At 48.1% G+C, this 13140-nt stretch overlaps 1 protein-coding gene across 2 annotated transcripts in view; it reads right to left on the reverse strand.

The window, feature by feature from the left end:
- Positions 1–13140, reverse strand: part of SLC38A9 (solute carrier family 38 member 9) — a 42885-nt gene that overhangs the window by 18580 nt on the left and 11165 nt on the right. For both annotated transcript variants that reach the window (XM_066605136.1, XM_066605135.1), the window contains exons 3-8: positions 12593–12725; positions 11203–11321; positions 6750–6813; positions 3766–3859; positions 1555–1725; positions 305–364 (exon numbers count right to left, since the gene is read on the reverse strand). In XM_066605136.1, coding sequence (XP_066461233.1) covers positions 305–364; positions 1555–1725; positions 3766–3859; positions 6750–6813; positions 11203–11321; positions 12593–12725 — 641 coding nt within the window. The remainder of the gene's footprint in view (positions 1–304; positions 365–1554; positions 1726–3765; positions 3860–6749; positions 6814–11202; positions 11322–12592; positions 12726–13140) is intronic.

Genomic DNA, 13140 nt, shown 5'->3' on the forward strand with positions numbered 1-13140 from the left:
ACTGACAGCTTATCTCCCTAGTCACAAACAGGGAGATAAGCTATTAGTCTTCATACTGCGGGTGGGTATAGGCCGATGCGTCCCACCCCCTTGACGTAGAGCTCAGCTCCGAGCTGAACGTCAAAGTGCATTTATTCTGCAGCGCTTCAGAATGAAACTCTTCTGGGGGCAACGGGCATCTCGGTCTTAGGTTCAGGCTGTCTGTGATTCAGGCAGCATGAATCTGATGACCGTCTCCCTTTAACTACCCTACTCCAGTCACACTACATACTCCCTGCACAGAGACTTAAGGGCTTCTTCATACCTCTGTCACTGCCGTTGGTGCTCAGCCCGATTTCTGTAACGTTGACGTGATGAACATAATCTGAAACAGACAGAACACAAGTCTAAGATCAGCGGGACGGCAAGGCCTCACTGCTTCACATGCTCCTCCCTACTTACTGCCCAGGGAACAATGCCATCCAAGCACCCACTGAGCATTGGGGAGCAGCTGCCTGGCATTAGCAATCAGATTGGGAAAGTACACATAGCAGTAGCATACCAAAACTGCGCACATCTTAACACCTTGAGGACACAGGCTTTATTTTTTTTCCTCCCAGTTTTCAAAAAATCCTAACTTTTTTGTCTTTTCTTCGACATAGCCGAGTTCTTGCTATACGTGGGACGAGTATTTTTCAATGGCTGTTAAAAAGGTCTATATTTTGATTGCTTGTACAATATACTGCAATGCTTCAGTATTGCAGTATAGTGTATTTGAGCAGGCACTCTAATAAGACCTGCCACTGGCAGGGCTTAATAAGCATACAGCCATGGCAGCCCTGGGAGATTCATAGAGCCCCAGGGCACCATGAGAAACAAAAAAGCTGTTTGAGCGACGGAGCCTCATCTCTCTGTCGGGCCATTTAAATGCTGCTGTCAATATTGGCTCCTTTTAGACGAGCCGATATCGTTTCAACGAGTGAGTGACATCATTGCTAGCCCGTTCAAGCCCCGCTTCCAGAAAGAAATGCTCTGTCAGCGTGGAGGAGGACGCGGCAGCCTGCAGCAGCACCGCAGATTATCGCGAGGACTGGATCTCCGGCGGTAGGCGAGTATTGAGGTTTGTTTTTTACACGTAGTGTAGTCAGTTTTCCCATTGAAATGAAACATCAGTCTGCAACTCATAAATAGGAATGCAAGATGGAAATCACATCATCACACAAAGAAGCGACGTTTTGACCATTAAGAACAGGTCTTTGTCAAGCTTCTCTGTGTGATGATGTGATTTCCATCTTGCATTCCTATGGAAGCATAAAATTGCCTTTTTGCACCTGAAACTTGGAATCTGCTGCCTGTTTTTTCTTTATTGGACTTTACATTGTTTGGGATCTGGATTCAATCCCAGTTCAGGCGTGCGGTCTATTTCTAAGAAAAGCCCCCCCCCCCCCTCATGGGTTGTGGCGAGTGCTGCTGAGTCGTCCGAATCATTAAATGGTAGCACCAAAAAAGAGTAGAGCCTGCCCCCCTGCCGCCATGAACAGGAGTGCCGCAGGACTGGCAGACGCCGACACCTACTGTATATAAATTTTCCAGTGTTAAAGAAGAAGTTGGACATGAGCACCCAATACACGATCATCGCCCCAACCAGCGACACCAGCGAGAAGAGGAGGCTGGACCAACGTCCGAAGGAGCCGAAATAATACTGGCAAACGTCCGGAAACTCCCAGTGAGAGGTGTCAATGGACGCTGCAAGAGAGAAACGAGTTAGTAGTTTACAGAGTCTATCCATGTAAACACGATGGGGACAGATCTGTGCGCTCCGACCGCTCCGGTGATCTCACAGTCATACGGATCTCCCATGTATGAGAGCAGCACAGCGATCAGAGGAGCCTTGAGGCCTGCGGCTTTATCACATACCAGAAGAGAGAACAGCAGGAAGACTTAGGAGAGCTGTGCTTACCTATATTTTAACCGTCCAAATATATAATATATATTATATATAAAGTCATTTATCTCTTACACTGCTTTTCCTATACCAATCCAGACTGACATCCTGTATTATACTCCAGAGCTGCGCTCACTATTCTGCTGGTGGAGTCACTGTGTACATACATTACTTATTCTGTACTGCTCCTGAGTTACATCCTGTATTATACCCCAGAGCTGCACTCACTATTCTGCTGGTGGAGTCACTGTGTACATACATTACTTATCCTGTACTGATCCTGAGTTACATCCTGTATTATACCCCAGAGCTGCACTCACTATTCTGCTGGTGGAGTCACTGTGTACATACATTACTTATTCTGTACTGATCCTGAGTTACATCCTGTATCATACTCCAGAGCTGCACTCACTATTCTGCTGTGGAGTCACCGTGCACATACATTACTTATCCTGTATTATACTCCAGAGCTGCACTCACTATTCTGCTGTGGAGTCACTGTGTACATACATTACTTATCCTGTACTGATCCTGAGTTACATTCTGTATTATACTCCAGAGCTGCACTCACTATTCAGCTGGTGGAGTCACTGTGTACATACATTAATTTTCCTATACTGCTCCTGAGCTACATCCTGTATTATACTCCAGAGCTGCACTCACTATTCAGCTGGTGGAGTCACTGTGTACATACATTACTTATTCTGTACTGCTCCTGAGTTACATCCTGTATTATACCCCAGAGCTGCACTCACTATTCTGCTGGTGGAGTCACTGTGTACATACATTACTTATCCTGTACTGCTCCTGAGTTACATCCTGTATTATACTCCAGAGCTGCACTCACTATTCTGCTGTGGAGTCACTGTGCACATACATTACTTATCCTGTATTATACTCCAGAGCTGCACTCACTATTCTGCTGGTGGAGTCACTGTGTACATACATTACTGATCCTGGGTTACATCCTGTATTATACTCCAGAGCTGCACTCACTATTCTGCTGGTGGAGTCACGGTGTACATACATTACTTATCCTGTACTGCTCCCGAGTTACATCCTGTATTATACTCCAGAGCTGCACTCACTATTCAGCTGGTGGAGTCACTGTGTACATACATTAATTTTCCTATACTGCTCCTGAGTTACATCCTGTATTATACCCCAGAGCTGCACTCACTATTCTGCTGGTGTAGTCACTGTGTACATACAGTACTTATCCTGTACTGATCCTGAGTTACATCCTGTATTATACCCCAGAGCTGCACTCACTATTCTGCTGGTGGAGTCACTGTGTACATACATTACTTATCCTGTACTGCTCCTGAGTTACATCCTGTATTATACCCCAGAGCTGCACTCACTATTCTGCTGGTGGACATCATGACATTCCCTATACTGTATTGATCCAGGGTGAATTAGTCGCAGGCTATAGATTTCCCTCTGTAGTAGGTGCTACACATGTATATGAAGCTCACCAATCACAATGATCTTGTGATAACACGGAGATGCGTACGCCTCTTGGCAGCAGACAATTAAAAAAATGAATGAATAAATAAAGCTAGCAAATAAGGGAAAAAAAGGCCCCAAAAAGGCGACTTTCTACCTAAAAGTGCTGTGTTAGCACCTTCAGTGTTGCAGCACAGTGGGGTTTCCTGCGGTGGTCACAGGGGGCGCCCGTCCGCTGCTACATTCACTGCTTGAACTTCAGAAGTCCATGAAGATTCCTCAGACTCTTCATCTTTTGATCTTTTCCCCAGGATGTTTAGCAGATTATAAAAAGGTAAAAATCTAAAAGCATCAAAAAACATCAGTTTAAGGTCAATCAAGTGGAACCTTACGTATCGCCCCTCGGGACTTCACAACCCTGTAGCAGCAGTAAAGAGTCAAAAGGCCCATCAGGAAAATTACAGAAACTCCAGTTGTGAATCCGGCCTGCAAGAAACAGTCAAGAAAAACAGACGTCAGACGTTTGTGTAAATGTGGACACAAAAAAGTGTAGCTAAGCTGTCAGAACAAGCGGTTACTGCGTACATGAGGGATGATGCTGCACCCACCATTGTAGGGCGGGAAGCCTCTATTCAGCTCCAGTTTCCCCTTTGTAGGTTGCACCTGTAATTTTCAGTTTCCCTGAGCTGGTGGGTGTGGACTGCTCCTACGAGGTCTCCACACACTGCACACAGAGGGGAGGAGATCCAGCTCCCCTATCTCTACTACAGTATATACAGCACACACAGAGTTCAGGAAATACTGCTCCCATATCTCACCCTCATACACTGCACACACAGAGAAGAGAAGATCCTGCTCCACTATCCCTCACTCTCCTATACACCGCACAGAGAAGACCCTGCTCACCTCTCTCATATCCCGCACACAGAGAAGACCCTGCTCACCTAACTCTCTCATATCCAGCACACAGAGGAGATCCTGCTCCACTATCCCTCACTCTCCTATACACAGCACACAGAGAAGACCCTGCTCACCTAACTCTCTCATATCCAGCACACAGAGGAGATCCTGCTCCACTATCCCTCACTCTCCTATACACAGCACACAGAGAAGACCCTGCTCACCTAACTCTCTCATACCCCCACACACAGAGGAGATCCTGCTCCACTATCCCTCACTCTCCTATACACAGCACACAGAGAAGGCCCTGCTCACCTAACTCTCTCATATCCCACACACAGAGAAGATCCTGCTCCACTATCCCTCACTCTCCTATACACACAGCACACAGAGAAGACCCTGCTCACCTAACTCTCTCATACCCCACACACAGAGGAGATCCTGCTCCACTATCCCTCACTCTCCTATACACACAGCACACAGAGAAGACCCTGCTCACCTAACTCTCTCATATCCAGCACACAGAGGAGACCCTGCTCACCTAACTCTCTCATACCCCACACACAGAGGAGATCCTGCACCACTATCCCTCACTCTCCTATACACAGCACACAGAGAAGACCCTGCTCACCTAACTCTCTCATATCCCGCACACAGAGGAGATCCTGCTCCACTATCCCTCACTCTCCTATACACACAGCACACAGAGAAGATCCTGCTCCACTATCCCTTACTCTCCTATACACACAGCACACAGAGAAGATCCTGCTCCACTATCCCTCACTCTCCTATACACAGCACACAGAGAAGACCCTGCTCACCTAACTCGCTCATATCCAGCACACAGAGGAGATCCTGCTCCCCCATCAACATCTTTCCTATACAGAGAAGCAGCATCGTCCCCACAGAGGACATTATACAGCAGTTCTGAGCTGTCTAAATGGGAGTTAAATTAAACTCAGACAGTAAAACACTTACTATTAGCGGCACAAGCGTGTCTTTTTGTTTCTCTCTCCCTACTCCTCTACAGGTTTCTATGAGCAGCATGTAATCTGATCCATCACTAAGCTGTTTTCATCAGCTTTTCAGAGCAAGTAAAGTTTATTTTTCTGCAGCCCGATCCATGGATGGCTGTACTAATTGATTTATGGATTGTTGACAGGGTAATGACCAGTTAGGTAAAAAGTAATACTAAGCCAAACCCCAAATGTAATATTGCAACACAGCGTAGGTCCAAGGAACCATAAAAGCACCCAGCGCTCCAGTACGCAAGCTTTGGGTTGCACAATGTGAAGTACTTGCTTCACAGGGGCGCCTCTGATGAGATTTGTGGACCCGATGTATCATCCAGTAGTTTATTCATAAGACACGCAATCACTGCAGGCCGTTTTGGCTCATAAAAGCCTTTTTCAAGCATATAAACAACGTGTACTTTGATAATATATATACAAAACAAGGAAGCAGGATGTACATCAGCTGTCCATGATGCCCATCAGCTCCCGTGGTGCAGCAGATGGCGCCACTACACCGCAAGAGCTGATGGGTTTTTCTGCAGCGCCACCTATTGGAGGACAGTTTCTCTACTTTCCTGTAGCTTGGATACAAGATGGGATACGGAGGGGGCATTGAGCACTAGTACCCTCTAGGGCCGCTTGTACCATGAATACAAGATGTCATGTGGGCGGACACCAAGGCACTACCCTGTTAGTATGAGGGGATACGAGCGGCCATGGAGGCATACAGGTTCTGTATGGTATCCTGCGGCATGTCACTCCATCTTTGCTGTAACTAAGCCTCTAGATCGTGTAAACCCGCTGTGGAAGTTGGCGTCCCAGATTGTCCCATACATGTCCTATTGGTGATAAGTCTGGTGACCGGGCGGCCACGGAAGTGTGACACTGTTATCATCAGTGTGGAATTCGTGCTGAAGTCCACATCAGAAGGGGCGGATTAGGACACTGATTTTGCTGAGAATTGTCTCAAAATCCATAGTGAAAATACGCTGCAGCTTTTGGTGTGGATCTGTGAACGCACCCTGGGGAATTGTTAAAATAGTATAGGAGATTGTAACTGCAGGGGTTACTGTGGGGTGGTGTACACACTGTGCGCTCATCATCTCTCCTCCAATGTCACACTGACAGGAACGTGGAGAAGAGAGGAGTGAGACGCTGATGCAACGCTGACGTATACAAACCTCCCCAGCCAGTGTTGTGATCGGCTGTCGGTGATGACATATTGGGACCTAAACCAATCAGATCCCGATGATGGTACCCAAACCGGCTTCTAGTTTTACGCACAGTGGGGAAGCCATGATCGCCTTTGGAATGGCTGACATAAATTTACGTCGCTGCTGCATAGAGCCCAGGCAGCATCAGCGTAAATGTACCGCCAGTGGTTTAGATGCTGCTCGGTTTAAGGACCCCATCATACATGTGACTGCTCTGTGAGCAGCTGGTTGGATGCACTTATTACCTACCTGCTTAATTCCCCAGGGAATACTGAGAATTGATGTTCCCATCATCGTGTTCCAGATCATAAAGCTGTAAAAGAAGGTTTCATCACATTAGCCGGTCGTCCTACTATTGAGCCCTCCCGTTCGCGTCTCGCTTACCGGGACAGGACTTTGTAAAGTACAAGTCTACAGGAACAGACGGGCATTGTTAACCTGCCAAGACTTTCTACATATGAGGCGTACCCCAAATAACAGGAGTCTTCTCCGGTTGACGCCGGGGCCTTAGTAGTACCGTCTAGGTGAATTTCGGTGGAACCCTTTGAAGGCGGTACGCCGGCTGATGTTGGGGAAGGCTGCGTTCCGCTCCAGTAATTTTTTTCCCCCTTTTCCCCGATTTGTGCAGTTCTTTGCCTACTTTGTGATGGAGGATTCATCCGACCTGCAGCTGTGAAAATAGGCTTTATCTATCTCTATTGAAAGCAAAACAAAAAAGTTGCTTGGAGTAAAACTGAATGAATACGGAGGGCAAAGCAAGGGATGTTATTTGTCAAAAACCGCCTAATGCTCAGCGCTGTGCGGGCAAACAGGTTCGTCCACCATGGCATCGCTCTGCCCACACAGCGCCGGGAAGCAATTTTTGACAAAGAATAAAATAAATACCCAGCGCGGCGCCCGTGCCTCACCCTCCATATTCATCCAATCTAGCCTCACAGCTCAAAGCTGCACGACGTTCACATGAATGCGCCATCGCAAAATAGGCAAAAAACTGCACTGGTAGAGATGAGCGAGCGTACTCGGATAAGCGGTACTCGCTCGAGTAATGTGCTTTATCCAAGTATCGCTGTGCTCGGGTCTGAAGATTCGGGTGCCGCTGCGGCTGACAGGTGAGTCGCAGTGGGGAGCAGGGGAGAGCGGGCGGGAGAGAGGGAGAGAAAGATCTCCCCTCCGTTCCTCCCCGCTCTCCCCTGCAGCTCCCCGCTCTGTGCCGGCACCCGAATCTTCAGGGACGAGCACAGCGATACTCGGATAAAGCAAATTACTCGAGCGAGTAGTGCTTATCCGAGTACGCTCGCTCATCTCTATTCACTGGAGCCGAACACAACCGTCCTCACCGCTGCCTGGCATACCGCCTCAGAGGGGTGCACAGGCATTCACCTAGCAGCAGAAGCTGGTACTACCAACGCGCTGCCCACCTTTGCTTCCCCCCTTGTAATATCAGGATTAAGGCTCTGCTCACACGGCCGTATGGGAGCAGGCTGTGTCCTGCTGCGTGCGGAGCGCTGTCTTTACATGTTCTTCTGCACTCTTGCATGCGTTTTTACTGCAGTTTTGCAGCCTTATTTCTCCCTCCTGGCGGCATAGCAGCCTGCGTGTAAAACGCAGCATTACGTGTGCAATAGAGTGTTTTTGTTGTTTTTTTTTTACCCACCCCATTCCTTTTAATGGGCGAATTATGTGTGAAATCCTCAGTATAACGTATAAAATAGGAAACATTGCATGTGATTTTGTGTGGGGGAAAATACACGGCGCAAAACCGCTGAAGTGAGACGGCGCATCGAAATACATGGAGGTTTAGTGCTGTGTGCGCGAGCGGCCGACACCGCTGCTAACAATGCCAAGTACAAAGAGGAAAAATAATTTGGTATCATTCTAGTTTCCGTTGCCTGGACACATGAAGCGCGCCTGCAGTTCCACGCGTCATTGCGGCGCGTCAAAGATCTTGCATGGTGCGCGTCTGTGGGCCAGGTCCGTGCTTATCAGAGAGGACGGGGTGATCACTGTAACCTTTCGACAGTGATAGACTCCGCTTATCCTGAGAGATGTGACCAGAGCGGCTGCAGACGCAGGGAACATATTGAAGTCCATACACTATTAACCCTGTGTTTTCAAAGTATCAGCCAAGAAGAGCCGTCCACAACGTACTCCTTGTGTCATTTTAAAGACTCTTGAACTTAGGTCAGAGTGCTGAATTCACAACTGTCACTTTTGAGGAGGGAGGGAGGAGGAAGGAGGAAGAAGAAGGAAGAAGAAGGAGGAAGGAAGAAGAAGAAGGAGGAAGGAAGAAGAAGGAGGAGGAAGGAAGAAGAAGGAGGAAGAAGGAGGAAGAAGGAGGAAGAAGGAGGAAGAAGGAGGAAGAAGGAGGAAGAAGGAGGAAGCAGGAGGAAGAAGGAGGAAGCAGGAAGGAAGGAGGAAGCAGGAAGGAAGGAGGAAGCAGGAAGGAAGGAGGAAGCAGGAAGGAGGAAGCAGGAAGGAGGAAGCAGGAAGGAGGAAGCAGGAAGGAGGAAGCAGGAAGGAGGAAGCAGAAGGAGGAAGCAGAAGGAGGAAGCAGGAAGGAGGAAGCAGAAGGAGGAAGCAGAAGGAGGAAGCAGAAGGAGGAAGCAGAAGGAGGAAGAAGAAGGAGGAAGCAGAAGGAGGAAGCAGAAGGAGGAAGCAGAAGGAGGAAGCAGAAGGAGGAAGAAGAAGGAGGAAGAAGAAGGAGGAGGAAGAAGAAGGAGGAGGAAGAAGAAGGAGGAGGAAGAAGGAGGAGGAGGAAGGAGAAGGAGGAAGGAGAAGGAGGAGGAGGAAGGAGGAGGAGGAAGGAGGAGGAGGAAGGAGAAGGAGGAAGGAGAAGGAGGAGGAAGGAGAAGGAGGAAGGAGAAGGAGGAGGAGGAAGGAGAAGGAGGAGGAAGGAGAAGGAGGAGGAAGGAGAAGGAGGAGGAAGGAGAAGGAGGAGGAAGGAGAAGGAGGAGGAAGGAGGAGGAGGAGGAGGAGGAAGGAGGAGGAAGGAGGAGGAAGGAGGAAGAGGAGGAAGGAGGAGGAGGAAGGAGGAAGGAGGAAGAGGAAGGAGGAAGGAGGAGAAAGGAGGAGGAAGGAGGAGGAGGAGGAAGGAGGAGGAGGAAGGAGGAGGAGGAGGAGGAGGAAGGAGGAAGGAGGAGGAAAGGAGGAGGAAGGAGGAGGAGGAGGAAGGAGGAGGAGGAAGGAGGAGGAGGAAGAGGAAGGAGGAAGAGGAAGGAGGAGGAAGAGGAAGGAGGAGGAAGGAGGAGGAGGAGGAAGGAGGAGGAGGAAGGAGGAGGAGGAAGAGGAAGGAGGAGGAGGAGGAAGGAGGAGGAGGAAGGAGGAGGAAGGAGGAAGGAGGAGGAGGGAGGAGGAGGAGGAGGAGGAGGAGGCACGATCACCGCAGAGAAGATCCGTGAATCTCCGGTCTTTCCCCAGGCCCAGGGGAGGGATGGCATACATTTTTGTTCATATTATCCCCCTTCTACCAATCTTTGATTTTCACATATAGGAATCTTTTTTTCTCTGAAAAGGCCTTCCTCATCTAATCCCCTCGCTGCACCATTTAACCCCGCAGATGCCACAGTTAAATGGCATCTAAAGGTTTTTTCCGTTACACAAGGCTTTAAATATTGAAAAAATAAAAAAAAAAACGCACAAAAACCTCCATATAATGGATATTGCCACATCCTTAACAACCCGGACGATAAAACAGAACATTATTTATCCAGTAAATTGCATAAAAAATGAAAATGTCAAAATAGCAGTTTGCTTTTCCTCTCAGTTCCGTAAAGCAGAAATAAAAGGTATATTATAAGAGGCCTCAAAATGGTTCAAGTTGTCCCGCAAAAAACAAGCCCTCATACGGCTCTGTGGACCAAAAAATACCACGGCTCTCGCCCTGCAATGGGCGCCACACAAGAAGGGTTTATATTGTGCAAGAGTAGAAAGACACAAATGGAGTGTCATAATTGTACTTCTGTTACTAAAGGCTTAAAAATGCCTCCAAACGACAGCGGGCTCACCTACACCGCCGGGTTTACTCCGTGAATGGACTCAATGGACGCTCACTCTTCCACGCACACCGATGGGCGGATACAGGCGTAGCCATACGCAAGAGAAATAAACGGTAGCTGCTCTGTTTACGTAGGCAGTGCCAGCCCTATACACCTGCAGGGGCTGTGTATGGTACGTCGTCCATATGCAATACATTGCGCATGGGCAGCATTTTAGAATTTAAGAAAAAGTGTCACATTGCGCATGTCCGCGTTATAGGCTGGCATGCATAGTGCTATACGCAGCCATGCGTGCCTCACGCCCGCAGCGCTGTACGCATACGCCCAGGGGCGTTATTACATTTTTGGGAGGGTTTTTTCAATTTTACCGTGGCTGTTCTGGGCTTAATGTGACAAGATTAAAGCTAAAGGCACGCAGCTATACTTCGTGTAATGCCCATGTATGCCACACACAGCCCCATTATAGTGTAGGAGGGTATTCATATGCACAATTATTCCCTCACAGCCCAAAAGCCTCATGGCACGTCCTATTCCTGTCCTCTCTCACAAAAGAGTAGGAGATGTCAGTGATTGTGCCGTGTGTCCCCGTAGATCCGACCCCAGACGGACGGGTGCCCATGTGTTGTCCAGTGCAAGTCACGCCTGAGCTTCTCGGTTGCATCTGACATCACAGCCCAACGCGGATCCCTCCCGGTCAGGTTACGTACATGGTGACTAAGCTGGAGTTCTTTTCCGAGCCGTCTCCTCCATCAATTTTTAAAGCAGTTCCCAAAGGACTGTAAACATAGATTTCTTCTGGTGCGGGAATGACATGATCCGGAGCAATCTAAGATACAAAAGAACAAAAAGAGTTAATTATGTAACACATTAACCCCTTGAGTGGCACGTCCAGAAAATTTCCGGGACGAGCTCCACTGCCCATAGTGATATACCCCGGAAGATTTCCGGGCTATGTATCACTATGGGAGCTGCAGAGCACAATGCCACAAGCTGTGACAGTGTGCTCTGCCTGCACAGACCCACAGAGAACAAAGCAAGGGCTTTGAAAAACCAGCAGAAGATATTGCCGGCATATCGGCAATGTCCTGCTTTGTTTACAGGTTGCCATAGAGACCATCGGCTTGTCAGAAGCAAGCCGATGGTCTCTGTGGCAGGGAGAGCTAGTGCTTGGCTGTCAGAGGGCAGCCAGGTACCAGCTCTTACAGCAGAGATCAGAGAAAACCTCCGATCTCTGCTGTGTTAACCCTTTACATGCTGCAGTCTATGTGACTGCAGCATGTAAAGGGTTGTCACTGCAGCATGTAAAGGGCTGTCACCATCGGACCCCCGGAATGTGATCAGGGGGTCCTGATGGGTCCCTGTGGAAGTCCCCTAAAGGGACAAAAAAAAAAAAAAGTAAAAAATTAAAAAAATAATAAAAACACTTGTCTCCCTTTACTTTGTAAAAAATCAAAAATACAATCACACATGTGGTATCCATGCGTCGTAATGACCCAGAGAAGGAAGTTAATGCATTATTTAACCCCTTAATGACATGGCCCCTTTTTTTCTTTTTTCCCCATTTCTTTTTTTCCTCCCCCCCGTTTAAAAAATCACAACTTGTCCCACAAAAAACAAACCCTCATATGGCCATGTCAATGGAAAAATGAAAAAGTTATGGCTCTTGAGACGCAACTGCAAAATTAGTTGAAATTCAATGATTAGACCATTTTAAAAAACCTGCCCTGGTGGGCACGACAGGGTGGTAGGAAACCCGCCACTCAAGGGGTTAATTGGCTGATATCAAATTAAAGAGTAAGACCGGTCATATAAGCATTCCTGTATGTCTTTTTAAAGGACGCATTAAACATTTAGCCGTATGTTTACATAGGTCTGTGTCCATTAATGGCATTCTTCACTGTAAAAGCCTCAGGACCTCTAAATGCAAATAAATGTTCTGCGGTGGTGACGGGTGTAAGCAGCGGGCTTGGGAGGCGGGCCCGCTCCGTACCCGGCCGGCGACCTGCAGCTTCTGATATCAGACAGCCACCAGTCGCTGCCGGTAATGGAACAGATACAAAATCTTCCCCACCAATAACATCGGCCCCACTACTATACCAGAGACTGTTCGGATGGAGGACGGAGCTTGCTGTAGTAGTGGATGCGTTTATTCATAGCCGCAGCGTGAGAAGTGACTCTGGGGGGGTCGTCATTGATGCTGGTGATGTATGAAGGGTCTATGTGAAAAGGCCTGAAACAGAGAAGCAGACAGGAGTCAGTTTACTCTTAGCCCCCATTCCCTCTTCACACACCGGCCCCTTCCCAGGATGCACTGCTGATTTCACAGTGCTCCAATAATTGCAAAAAAAATAATATATATATTTTAACATCCCCCCCAAAAATAAAATCATAATCCTGATTTCAGTTAAGGAAGTAAAGGTGACCTGCTTCATATAAAACCAGCCCTTAATTGTCATGGAATTAAAATGGTGCGGCTCATTTGGTGGCGGCTAGCACACCGCCGGCCCCTCTATTAGACCCCCATCCAGCAGCGTTGGACTTTGGTCTTCAGAACTGCAGCCATTCATCGCGGTGTAGATTCCACTAGATGATTAAACTGTTCTGTAGGAATATCGGCCCCCGTGGACAGGAAGCTTCTTGTAGTT

Source organism: Eleutherodactylus coqui, chromosome 5 (genome assembly GCF_035609145.1).
Source record: "Eleutherodactylus coqui strain aEleCoq1 chromosome 5, aEleCoq1.hap1, whole genome shotgun sequence".
NCBI classification, from domain to species: Eukaryota; Metazoa; Chordata; class Amphibia; order Anura; family Eleutherodactylidae; genus Eleutherodactylus; species Eleutherodactylus coqui.